At 35.2% G+C, this 14,668-nt stretch overlaps 1 protein-coding gene across 2 annotated transcripts in view; it reads left to right on the forward strand.

Moving 5' to 3' along the window:
• The first annotated feature begins 519 nt into the window (after window positions 1–519).
• The window catches only part of LOC105187575 (UDP-glucuronosyltransferase 2B7), a 280,765-nt gene continuing 266,616 nt past the window's right edge, over window positions 520–14,668 (forward strand). Inside the window, exon 1 of one of the 2 annotated variants that reach the window (XM_025300220.1) lies at window positions 520–1,811. In XM_025300220.1, coding sequence (XP_025156005.1) covers window positions 689–1,811 — 1,123 coding nt within the window. In that variant the 5' untranslated portion in view covers window positions 520–688. The remainder of the gene's footprint in view (window positions 1,812–14,668) is intronic. The other variant, XM_025300217.1, reaches the window with a different exon arrangement.

Here is a 14,668-nt window from a genome sequence, read left to right on the forward strand (position 1 = left end):
GAATAGCAAGATATCGTGAGTTAGATATTGAAAAAATTGTCAAGTTATCCTTAAATATCTCAAAAAATATTCAGGCAAATAAAAAATATTTCAGATAAAAGTTGTTTAAATTAATTGGTAGAAAAAGACAGTGTAATAAAAAATTGGAGTTTCCATTTGGAAAAGTAATGATCAGTGAATATCTCGAAAGTGATGCCATTTGTAAGCAAAATAATATAGTTGTTTTATATCCCCCTTGAAATAATACAACTTTTGTTCGAAATATTTTTGTTGAAAATGCTTCATTGAAGAATTATCGAGGTTTTCAAAATGCGACACCCTGTGTATGTATTGGTAATTATGATAAATTATGATAAATAAATACAGTAGAGAATAGCATATTCCTTTCCGATCTCGTGCTATCATCACATCAAAAACATCTTATGCAAGAGCATATAATTGTTGAGTCACAATACAGCGAAACATTTAAAAGCACTAGCACGTACGTGAATCCCCACCATTGGCACATCGTGACGTTATGCTAACAGCAGCGAAGAAACCGACCAGACACTGTATAACTGATTGATTAACTGCCAGTTCGACGGCGAAGACCCACAGCGAAGGTTGACCGTTGTTCGGTGAAATTATCGATTTGACTACGTTCCTTCGTTAGTTACAAAACGAAATTATTACTACGCGCTATCGAGATATGTGTAGTTGGCGAGTATATTCATCTACAATGTTCCTTCTCATCGTTTTCTCGTTGTCATCATCGTCAATTTTGGTTACTAACGACACGTTCGTAAACACGACCAGATTGCAGCTAAAAATACTCGGAGTCTTCGGTCACTACGGCAAGAGTCACTTCGATGTGTTCAAGCCACTCTTAGAAGAGTTGGCGCGCCGAGGTCACAATGTCACGGTTATCTCATATTTTGCTAGAAGCGAGAGCGCTAAAGCGAAAGAGCTATTACCGACTTACAAGGACATTATGTTAAACTCTGACGACGTTATTTATACGAATATTATAGACCTCCATATGATTAGACACAATGTTATTCGCGTGATAAATGAGCTCAGATTGTTGAGATCTATGGCTGATGTAGCGTGCAAGATCGGTCTGAATCATCCAGCCGTCAAAGAGTTACTCCAATCTAAGAAGAAATTTGACCTGATCATCACGGAAAGCTTCAATACCGATTGCTTCCTAGGTTTTATCCATAAATTCAAGACGCCTTACATCAGCTTATCATCGCATCAGATCATGCCGTGGTTGAATGAAGACATGGGCAACGAGGACAATCCCAATTATATCCCACTGATATTCTTAGGATTAGCCAAACCTATGGATTTCTTCAGCAGGCTGTTAAATAGAGTGACATTGTCATTCGTCAAAGCAGCCTACGAATTTTGGTTCCGATTTCAAGATCAGTGCATTGCTAATGAGGTGTTTGGACCGGATCTTCCAAATTTAAGAGAGATCGCGAAACGAACGCAGGCGTTACTGGTAAATACCCATAGCAGTCTCCATAGTAGCGTACCTCTATTACCGAACATTGTAGAGGTCGGCGGCCTTCACATTCCGTCGCGAACGAAACCGTTGCCTAAGGACGTAGCTGAATTCCTAGATAATGCGCACGAAGGAGTACTCTACTTCAATTTAGGCTCTATGATCAAGATGACAACGATACCGCGAGAGAAGCTGGATACGATACTCGATGTGCTTGGATCAATCCCACGAAAGGTGCTTTGGAAATGGGAAGAAGACGTCCTGCCACGCAGACTGAACAATGTCATGTTCAAGAAATGGTTGCCTCAATTTGACGTATTGAGTAAGTGAATTAATGAATAAATGCTCTTTCTCATTCTCCTCGGGTATTATATTTTATTTTTTAAGAAACTTTCTACGATTTGCATAAACGATATAAATAAATATAAACAGAACTAATAATAGCCGGGAATTCTGATGTTTGATCAGTATTAACTGAATAATATTATGTGACAAAACGTGTGAAGGTAAATATATATGATATGAAAATTAAACATTTTTGTATTATTATTGTTATAAATAATTTGTTATATAATGTTAAAACTCTTTGGATTCATCAGATTCGTTGCATCTATATGGCCACATGTTAAATCGAACTTTCGTCTTAATCGAGCTCATTATCTCAATTTTATAAATTTTACTTTCAATGGGATCTTAGTACATTCCTTAATTTATTCCTTTCTATCGGAAAAAATGTAATGTTGGAAAAGATTTCTCTCTAGCCATCAGTTCAATAAAATTTGTTGAAACAGTTCAAACAAATTTACCGAAATCCAAGAATGACTGTAAAATGTAAAACATACGTGTTATGAAGTATTTGAATGATGAATATATAATTTTATAAATATGCACACGCACATGTATTTTAAAGTATACAGTAGTATATGTACATGTCTATACACACTTGTGACGTTCTTCTTAACTTTCTATTAATCACAATATTTTTCACTCATAAATGATTGTAATATACTTCATAAATTTACTGATTCATTGATATATGGCCTTAAGATTTTGATGAACGTATATTTATCTCGAAGCATATTTTCTTCTCGCATAAGATGCAATTGAAATGTGTATACTTGAAATTATTTTTTATGTTATAATAAATATAGTAACTTAAATATTCGCGTTCCGAAGCATCGTGTTCACAATAGATAATTTGAGCGACTTCAATTTTTTAAAGTCACTTAGCGTTGTGTGCTAATTAATTTTAAATAGCAACCAGCCGTCAAGTACTGCGTACAATGATCACGATCATGTCAATGGAAATATATAAATGTTACATGTGATTATTATGAAGGAGACAAAAAAAGGTTGTTGCATAATGTTTTATTTGCGACGTAAAACAGTAACAGTTTTTACATGATATTATATACAAGTATTCTTGCTAACTTGAAACATGATTGAGTTTCTGAAATAGCACTTACATAATTACATTATCAACAATTCTGACGTTATATTTTCCGATATCTTTTAATATCTATGATAACGTGATTATGATATAATCATGCTTTTAGAAATTACATGGCGGTACGATAATATTGTATCTAATTGTAAGATATTTTAAAACTCAAATAATATAAACGATATATTACTATTCTTACTTCCTTTTTGCATAGATTAGATAGATTAATTGCATAGATAAGCAAAAACATCAAGCTTTATTTAAATTATTCAGCTTTGTATTCATATATTGTAAAATATTTTGCCGACTTTAAAATAAAAATAAATCGTGAAATTACTTACACAGCGATAAAAACATAAAACATAACGGAAGAAAGTAATGTAAAATGTTGTAAAATGTCCGAAGGAGCAAATTTTCCTTATTATTATCAGTCAAATAAGCAAGTGCAAATTATTACTGTGCAAATAAGGACAGTTATTCATGTTCTATCATATTTGCAATTACCTATACGAAAACCAAATGGAGAATGAAGAACTTGACTCATAATGTGACTCATGTGATATTAATAATAATCATATATTCTTATAAAATCAGTTTGGCATGGAATTTGTTAACTAACAGATGACAATTACTTCATGTTCGAATCTTTTCCTTGATTATATTCCTTGATATGATATGATTATATGACTCACACAATCAGTAATCCCTTTTTCGTGTTCACATATAAGATAGCGGTTTTATTGCGTTTGCCATCGACATGAACCACGTAGATTCGTAGAGACTTTCTTTAACATATGTGTCACGTGACAAATATGGGATTGATTACAATTACGGATAATTTCGCTTTGCAACAACCATTTCCGTGAGTTGCACGGCCGATTTTACAATGAGCCGCACACGGATTTGCAATGGTAATGCCTCGTTAAAAATTTCACTCGGTCGTTTCAGACACTGTTTGACATATTTTATTGTCTTCGCACACCGCGCACACGATAATCGACGGCCTCACCTATGACGCGCACGATTTTATTTTCCCCTTTTTCCATTGCTTTTGCCTCTTTATCGCATTGTTTGCGGTTAAATTATACTCCCCAGCGGAACGCGTATTTTTCATTATTCGCGTATTCCTTCTGGTTGCGCTCTGTTTTTTATTGATAATAATGTCCCCACCCCTCCCTCCACCTCGGTTTAGCGCGCTCTCGTGATACAGTTTCAGTTGATAGGATTTTATCTCCTCCGCATGATATGCATATGTGTGTGTGTGTGTGTGTGTATGCGTGTCATAGTAAAGATAAAAAATTCACGATTTACCATTGCTGTAATATTTAACGACTGTAAACTTTCTCTGCTGTGTATTGCATGTATATATGTGTATATATGTGCATGTATATGCACATGTGTGTGTGTGTGTGTATGAGGAAAAGAATGAAAAAGAATGTAGTTTATTAAACTACTTTTATTACTTCATAATATATGTTATAATATATGATAAATGTTACTTCATTTTAGCCTAAAATTCCTGCAAATTACGAGAATTTATCTTATAAATCTTTTTTAAAACTTCCTGCAGAAAATAGATGATTACTCTCTGATGACCTAACTGGCAGTTTTATCGCTCTTTTACGTCCTATCCATCGATCAGTAAGCATATCACCTTTAAGTCTTGTCTAACTGTTAAAACAAAATGAGGCTCTGTTCTACTCTACTGAAACCAAATATTTTGTATACTATTAGGATATAAGTTTTTACTAGCAGGTACTTAATGCCACTTAACAAGAAAATGACCAATGATATCACGCCTGAATATCTTGAATGTTTAATCTCTGAGGATACTGCACAGGGTCCTCAAAAAGTCCAGGAACGCTAAAATATTTCGAAAAATATGAAAGATACGAAAAAATGTTTGATACAAAAGTTATAGGGCTTGAAAAGATCTATTTAGTAGTCACATCAGTTTGACCATAGGTGGCATTGCTAAAGTCATATGAAAGTCAACTTTGTTTTTTTAAATAGAATTTCCTATTTTTTATAGGAAATTCTTATGGCTTATCTCGAGAGCTTTCAAAAACACTATAATGAAGTCATTTTTTATTAAGTTCTTTCCGAGTTATGACGCTTGAAAGTTACAGTACCGCCGGCATTAACATTATTCAAAGTGTACCGCGTGTATCTCGCTTTTTGTCTCTTTTGTTTCTTTTTCCGATTATAATATCACACTTTTCTCTGAAAAATGTTGACCGAAAAAGAAAGAATATTCCTACTTATTTATCGAGGATTTGGTGACCGTATTAGATCATATCAAGAAATAGCTGATCTATTCAATGTTATACATCCTGATCTTGATCCTATTTCTAAATCCACCGTTTGCAGAACAGTGATTCGTTTTTTTGAAACGAGAACAGTTAAGGACCGATCTCGCAGGCCATTTGGAAGGTCAAAATCCGCAACTAATGATAAGACTTTGAACGTTCTCCAATCATTTCAGGAAAATCCTCATTTGTCTGTATCAAAAACAGCACAAGCCCATGATATCAATGAAGGCAACGTTTCTAACATTTTAAAAAAGCATAAATATTATCCGTATAAAATTGTTATCGCTCAAGAACTTATGGAAGATAATTTTGATAGAAGAATTCAGTTTTGTGAAGAACTGATGAATCGATGTGATGATAATGCTAACTTTTTAAATTTTGTTATTTTTTCCGATGAAACCACATTTCAAATAAATGGTGCTGTTAATCGCCACAATTGTAGTTATTGGAATGACGAAAATCCACATTGGATGAGTGATTTTCGCACGCAATATCCATTGAATATTTGGACAGGAATCTGTAGTCACGGTATTATAGGCCCATATCTCATAGATGGTGATTTAAATGCTGAAAAATATGAAAATTTGTTGCGAGATCAAATCATTCCTGAAATTGAAAATTTATTTGACGCAAACATGCAAAACGTTTAGTTCCAGCAAAATGGAGCAGGACCTCATTTTGCGGTACGAGTTCGAGAATTTTTTAACTGTTCTTTTCTTAATTGATGGATAGGTAGGAGAGGTGCCATTGAGTAGCCTGCTAGATCACCTGATATATCTCCTCTTGATTTCTTTTTTTGGGAATACATCAAAAGTAAGGTTTATGCGAGGAAACTATGTAATTGAGAAGACCTGAAGAATCGAATAATGCAGGAAGCATCTCTGATCACTTTAGAACAAATAAGCCATGTAATCAATAGTTTCTACAACGTTTAGCTCATTGCCAAACAGTAGAAGGAAGACATTTTGAACATTTGATTAATTGAAAAAGTAAAAAACAATAGCTTGAAAAATGTTACCTACATACACACACACACACTACGGAGAGGGTTTGGGGTCTTAAAATACTGCGGGAGTGACGAACCATAGGGTCCTGATCTCTGTAGTGACACACACACACACACACATGCGAGGTGTAAATCCGACCGTGCAACCTCCACGTGGTACACTTTGGGTAATGCTAATGAAGGCGGTACTGTAACTTTCAAGCGTTATAACTCGATAAGAACTTAATAAAAAATTACTTCATTATAGTGTTTTAGAAAGCTCTCGAGATAAGCTACAAGAATTTCTAATAAAAAATAGGGGGTTCTATTTAAAAAAACAAAGTTGATCTTGATATGACCTTAGCAACGCCACCTATGGTCAAACCGATATGGCTACTAAATATTATAGATCTTTTTAAGCTCTACAACTTTTGCATCAAACATTTTTTCGTATATCTTTCATATTTTTCGAAATATTTTAGCGTTCCCGGACTTTTTGAGGACCTTGTATACAGGGTGTTCCATTTTAAAACCCCCCGGCAAATATCTTGAAAAATATGGAAGATACAGAAAAATGTTTCAGACAAAAGTTGTATGGTTTCAAGGGGGACATAAAACAACTATATCAATTTGTTTACAGATGACGCTATTTTCGAGATATTCACTGATTAATTTTCTTAAATTAATTTTCTTAAATGGAAACTCCAATTTCTTATTAGACCATTCTTTTCTACTAATTAATTTGAATAATTTTTATCTGAAACATTTTTTTATTTACTTAATATCTTTTGAGACATTTAAGGAAAACTTTTCAATATTTAACTTATGATATCTCGCTAACTATTTGTCGGAAGAAAAAATAGTACTAGACTTTTTTACTCTATTTGATCTTAAGAATATATTGTTATAATAATATCCTAACTTTTGTTAACTTATCGACTTTTGGAAATTTCAAAATCATCAAATTAACAAAAATCAGGATGCTATTGTAACAATATATTCTTGAGACTAAATAGAGTATAAAAGTCTAATATCATTTTTTCTTTCGACAATAAGTTAGTGAAATATCGTAAGTTAAATCCTTACAAACCTACCTTTTCGCTAAAAGGGTAAAAAAAAGCGCCAAGTTCACGCATTCCCATTCATTCCCGTTCATTTACTAATATTATAACTAACTATAAATATTATAATTATAAATATACAAAAGCAAATGTTTCTAAAATATATTTTTTATATGATAATAAATCTAAAAATGTTAATATGAAATATTATTATTCAAATTTCTATTTTTTATAAAAAGAGATATTAAATAGTTTAACCAAATAAAAATAAAACTAAATCAAATTATATCGTTTTATTTGTATTTTCTATAAAAATAATGATATCACAAAATTTACGCCAAGCATTTTTACAAATTATTATTTTCTTCATTATGTTTTGTTATTATTACTTTAACCAAATAGAATTAAAATATTAAAATAAAATGTAGTTATTTAAACTTATATTTCCCACAAAAGACATGATATAGAAAATTAGGTTGAGTGTCAATAATTTCTGCAAAAATAAATATATATTAAAATATTGCATCAATTGAAAATGTAAAATAAATAACACATTATAAACAATGTTTTACATATAAAAATTTTATATAAAATTTGAAAACTTATATAAAAATTTATATAAAAAAGAACAATAACAAAACTCACTCTACGTACAAATTATATCCACAATTTCATTTGGTGGATAATCGTTTTTTTTATTACGGTGGGGAAATCCTCATGGATACCCCCGGCCCTTGGGGAGGGCGGGGGTTATGTCGGACTCTTACCGACTAAAACCCCACCGGAGTGTCTACCAGTCGGTAGGAGTCCTCCGGTGGAGGAGCCGGGGAAACTACGACATTCCCTCCCCCCGATACCCCGGCCTTGAGGATCTATTGGGAGCCCCTCGCCCTAGTGCGGTGCCCCTCCTTTGGGCATGAGCGCGGCACACAGTGCTGCGAAACCTCCAAATAGTGGCTATAAATCATATTGTCGCTATAATATACTATAGTTGAATGAAAAGCATACTATATTGTAAATACTAGTACTTTATCACTAAAATAACATGTTTTCTAATTTTATTATTTTATTTTCTATTTTTTTGTTTCTATTTAAAAATTTTTTTGTTTTTTATTTCTTTTGTTTTTTATTTTTTGTTTTTTATTTTTTAGTCTTTAACTTCTGTTTTTTATTTCATATAACTATTAACTAAACAAAATATTTTATACAGGATGTCCCATTTTAATGTCTCACCCCAAATAACTTTTTTATTTTTGATTGTAGAAAACAATGTTTCAGACAAAAGTTGTATGGTTTTGAGGAGGGCATAAGATGATGCCATTAGTTTGACATTGAATCGTTTCTTGAAGGTCACATGAAGGTCATCTTTAATTTCTTAATTGGAATTACCCACTTTTCATTACACATTCTTCTAGCTTACACTGAGAGCTTTCCAAAACCCTATAATTAAGTACCTTTTCGTTAAGTACTTTTTAAATTATAAGGCAAGATCGAATGCACAATCCGGCCGGTCAAGGCAAGATCGGGGCATGTGCAATTATTGTAGATGTTCGAAAAGACTGCCATTTACTTGGATACAAATGTTTAACCTACGGCGAAAATCATCCCGCACTTTTTGAAGGACATCTGCGTTTATGTTCATATATGTCTCTCGAATACGTTCTTTCATGTTTCCCACTGTTGTAAGCTCTTTCGCATAAAATTTTTCTTTTACGTATCCCCAAAAATAAAAGTCGAGAGGGGTTAAGTCAGGTGATCTTGGTGGCCATTTAAGAGTCCGACTACCCATTCCAATCCATCTATTATTAAATTTATTATTTAAATAATTTGTAACATTTCAGGACCTGTGAGCTGGTGCTCCATCCTGCTGAAACTACATTCGGTTGAGCAAGTCATTATTGACATGTCGTAAAAGGTTGGGCAGATCATTCTAAAGAAATGCTAAATAGTATTGCGCATTTAGATTCTGTTCAAAAAGTATGAGCCTATAATGTCATTTCCAAGAATACCTGCCCAAACGTTAATAGACTATTGTCTTTGAAATTCTTAGCTCCTTTGCCAAGAAGGATTTTGATCAGAGTAATAATGATAATTATGTCTATTAACGCCTCCTCTGTTACCGAACGTGGCTTCATCAGAAAAGAGCATCTCTGCGATAAAATGTGGGTTTCTTCGAATTTGATTTAAGGCCCAGCGTCGCTCGGAATCCCTCTGTTCTAATTTCTGCGTTAAATGGATATGGTAGGGGTGGAATCTATTTATTTTAAGTATACGATTTGCTGTCGATTTCGATATGCTGTGTTGTCTCTCGATTTGTCTGATGGAAATATAGGGATTCAATACAGCGGCACTCAAAACAACCAATGAATTTGCCTTACCCAGATTTTTGTCGTAGATTTGTGCCTTTTTAAACTGCTCTGCTATGCCCTCTCGGTGAGTTTTCTTATTGTCTTTCTACACGGATGACGTCTATTAGGATACCTTTCAGCATACAACCTTTCCGCTGCACTATAATTATTTCCAGCTTCATCCAAAATACGAATCATGTCGACTATTTCGTTTGGCGGATAATCAGCCATAATTGCAGGACTACTAAAAAATTTCGTAACAATGCTCAAAAATATTACATTCGCCAAAAAATATCGATGCTGTTTAACGTGCGTATGGAGTATATTTGAGTAATGGGTATACTTGGGTAATGGAGTATACTTCCGGTCGAAATGTCATAGTCAAAATTGGACCGAAAGTTCAAAAATCTAAGAAATTGATTTTTTGAATTTTAGGCTGAAAATGACACGTGCTTTAGATTTTGCCTTGACCGGCCGGATCGTGCTTTCGATCTTGCCTTATAATTTAAAAAGTACTTAACGAAAAGGTACTTAATTATAGGGTTTTGGAAAGCTCTATGTAAGTTGGAAGAATATGTAATGAAAAGTGGGTAATTCCATTTAAGAAATTAAAGATGACCTTCATATGACCTTCAAGAAACTATTCAATGTCAAACTAATGGCATCACCTTATGCCCTCCTCAAAACCATACAACTTTTGTCTGAAATATTGTTTTCTATAATCAAAAATAAAAAAGTTATTTGGGGTGGGACATTAAAATGGGACACCCTATATAACTATTCATCGTCCGAAACTGCATTTGCTATAACTGGATTTGCAAGCAATTATTTATTAATAATAATAATAATTATTATTATTATTTTTTAAATTTATTATATGGTGCGATTACATAAAATAGTTAACAAATACTTATCCACTATTTATGAAAAGGATTTCGAACTAGAATAAATATTCGTTTTTGTCTTGTATAATAATTGAATAATTGAATATTTTTACTTTCAATAATATTATTATTAATAAACAACTCGTTGAAGCTATTCGTGGACTTCGTCAAATAGAATACAGGGTGCACGATTTATCTGAAGACATTGAAATATCTCGAGAACTATGCATTGGATAAAAAAAGTGGTTAATGAAAGTTGTTAGTCTCGAAGGGGGACATCCAATGATACCAAACTCGACCTCCCACCCCACCCCCTGGGGGTGGGGGTTGGGGGCAATCCCAGCCCACCCCCTGGGGATGGGGGTTGGGGGCAACTTTGAAATCTTAAATGGAAATCCCCATTTTTTATTGCAGATACGGATTCTACGTCACAAAGTACGTAAATTTTGTCCGAAACTTTTTTTTTGATTCGTGATAGATGGCGCTGTAATCGCAAAAAATTATATTTTCCGCAATTCTCCAGAAATGATCATTGAATTGAGAAATAAAAAATACCTGTTGAATATTTTTAAAGAACATAATAAAAGTTATTAAAAAGATAAGGTTTATCAACCTAACCTAAAAGATAAGATTTATCAACAAGTGCCAACAACTCGTGAAAACATGGTAGAACGCATAAGAAATGCTTGCGCTGAAACTCCCGCAGATATGCTTCTATCCTGTGTACAGTCATTTGAGAAAAGGATCAATAAGTGTATTGAAGTTGAAGGTAAAAATTTCGGACACTTACTCTAATTAATTGAACAGTGAGAGGCAAGGGGACTCATATTAAAAAAGTACCTGAAGGGAACATAAAACTATTACGTCCTCGTCGTTGTTCCTGTGTAACGCTAAAAGTAGTTTCTCGGAAAAATTCAACGCTATCTATCACGAATGAAAAAAATTGTTTCAATAAAAATTTTACGTACAATCTAATTCTGCAATGAAATTGTGGGTCCCCATTTGAGATCTGAACGTTATCACCTACTCTACCCCGAGAGGATGGGGGGGAATAACTTTTATTATGTTCTTTAAAAATATTCAACAGGTATTTTTTATTTCTCAATCCAATGATCATTTCTGGAGAATTACGGAAAATATAATTTTTTGCGATTACAGCGCTATCTATCACGAATCAAAAAAAAAGTTTCGGACAAAATTTACGTATTTTGTGGCGTAGAATCCGTATCTGCAATAAAAAATGAGGGTTTCCATTTAAGATTTCAAAGTTGCCCCCAATCCCCACTCCCAGGGGGTGGGGTGGGAGGTCGAGTTTGGTATCGTTGGATGTCCCCCTTCGAGACTAACAACTTTTATCAACCACTTTTTTTTATCCAATGCATAGTTCTCGAGATATTTCAATGTCTTCAGATAAATCGTGCACCCTGTATAATAACTATTTGCAAGAGTATATTTTGGAATTGATGGAAATAGAAGAAAGCTCTTCTAAGATAAAAGAAGATTTACGAAGATACGTTAGTTTATTCGTGTCCAAACTTAAAAAGAAATAAGCTAAATTTCGCCGCGGAGCGTCTGTAGGCCGCGCTGGGCGTGGAAAACTCTAAACTTTACGCGGTTATTACTAAAAAACTATTACAATTTTCACATTATGATACAGGACTTTTTTGTTCTTCTCACTTAGCTCTATGTTCCTACGGAGCCCGTGTCCCAAAGTTCTGAGACACCCTGTAGAAATAGTAAATAGACGAAAATAGATAGTTATGTAAATGTTTATAAATAAAATATGAGGATAAATTGTAGGAACAATTCGACAAATATATTATTAATGCAACATTATAATGCACATATACTATTAATGCAACACACACGCACACTCTCACACATGTGTTTGCGAGATGTATGTATGTATGTATGGTAGATAATTAGTACTCGCGCATACGCGCGGAGTTTCCATCTTCCTACAATTTATCCTCATATTTTATTTATAAACATTTACATAACTATCTATTTTCGTCTATTTACTATTTCTACAGGGTGTCTTAGAATTTTGAGACACGGGCTCCGTAGGGACATAGAGCTAAGTGAGAAGAACAAAAAAGTCCTCTATCATAATGTGAAAATTGTAATAGTTTTTTAGTAATAACCGCGTAAAGTTTAGAGTTTTCCACGCGTCCTACAGACGCTCCGCGGCAAGCTGTATGCGTAGGGATTGAGCGATAACGCGGCTCGCGCTGACCGTCGCGCGGCATCAAAGCGCCAAGGCGCCATCGCGACGGTCAGCGCGAGCCGCGTTATCGCTCAATCCCTACGCATACAGCTTGCCGTGGAGCGTCTGTAGGCCGCGCTGGGCGTGGAAAACTCTAAACTTTACGCGGTTATTACTAAAAAACTATTAAAATTTTCACATTATGATAGAGGAATTTTTTGTTTCTCTCACTTAGCTTCATATCCCTACGGAGCCCGTGTCCCAAAGTTCTGAGACACCCTGTATATACGAGGGTAGTCCCAGAAGTACTCGACCTAACAAAGAAAACACAAAAAATTTGGGAAAAAATATCTTTATTTCTCTACATACATAAATCTGGCGAATAGGGTGTATGAGGAAGCAATTCGAACTTTAACTCATTGATTTTAGCCATCGCGATAACGGATGTGTGAACTGGTGCATTGTCTTGATGAAACAAAACTTTCTTTTTCGCCAAATGCGGCCGTTTTTTCTTGATTTCATCACTCAAACGCTGCAATAAGTTTACATAATACTCGCCGTTGATTGTTTTTCCTTACAGAAGATAATCAATGAAAATTATCCCACGCGCATCCCAAAAAACTGATGCCATGACCTTGCCTGCAGATGAAACTGTCTTCGCCTTCTTTGGAGCCGATTCTCCCCTTTCAGTCCATTGTTTTGACTGTTCCTTCGTCTCAGGTGTGAAGTGATGGACCCATGTTTCATCCATGGTTATGAATCGACGCAAAAACTCGGCTTTATTGCTGTGAAACTTCGCCAAACACTCGATTGAAACATCCTCACGACGCTGTTTTTGTTCCATTGTGAGTAATCGTGGTACCCATCTTTCGCACAGCTTTCTCATGTCTAAATTTTCAGTCAATATGCGATGTACAGCACTTTTTGAAATGCCTACCATGTCTGCTAACTCGCACTTTCAGTCAACGGTCATCCAATATCATTTTGTGGATTTTCTTCACCGTTTCTGGCGTGGTCACCTCGTTTGGTCGACCACTGCGAAGTTCGTATTGGCAGTTCGTACGGCCTCGTTTAAACTCTGCCATCCAATATTTTACTGTTGTAAACGAAGGAGCAGACTCCTCCAGAGTAGAATCTAGCTCCGCTTTGATATTGGTTGGACTGAGGCCTTTCAAATGAAAGTATTGTATCACATAACGACCAATTTTTTCCATGTTTACAAATTCACTGAGAGCGCTCACTATTGATGGCTGCCAAACAAATACTAAACAACGTAGCGTCGTCAAACTTCAAACTTAAGCTTTACAAGGTTGGTACTTTCTACCGTAGTCATTCTTTTCAAACAACAACCGCCATCTATACGTCAGGTCGGGTACTTCTGGGACTGTCCTGGTACTATCGTCTATATAGGGTGTTTGAAAGCTTATCATGCAGACGAAAGTTGGAGATAGTTTGGATGTAGCCGAGAAGAAAAGTCATGTATCATAATGTCAAATTGGCAATAGTTTCGAATTATTAATTAAAATATGTGAGCTAACGAGCGCGTAGAGAGCGGAGGGCGGCCGCAGTAAGCACGTAGACATTTGGTACAGGTACAGGCGGAGTCAGCGAGCGGCGATAAGCGGGCGCACGCGGCGAGGGGCAACGTAAGCGACAAGAGGCGAGCGCACGCGACGAAGAGCGAGCGAGCGCGAACGACGAGGAGCGAGCGAGCGCAAGCGACAAGAGGCGAGCGAACGCGACGAGGAGTGAGCGAGCGCGACGACGAGGAGCGAGCGAGCTATAAGGAAAAAGCTCCTTGTCGCATTCCTTGTCGCTTACATTGTCCCTCGCTGCACGCGCTCGCCTATGGCCGCTCACTGACTACGCCTGTACCAAATGACTCATATGTTTTAATCAATAATTCGGTAACTATTGCCAATTTGACATTATGGTACAT

Source organism: Harpegnathos saltator, unplaced genomic scaffold, assembly GCF_003227715.2.
Source record: "Harpegnathos saltator strain DR-91 unplaced genomic scaffold, Hsal_v8.6 scaffold107, whole genome shotgun sequence".
Lineage (NCBI taxonomy): Eukaryota > Metazoa > Arthropoda > Insecta > Hymenoptera > Formicidae > Harpegnathos > Harpegnathos saltator.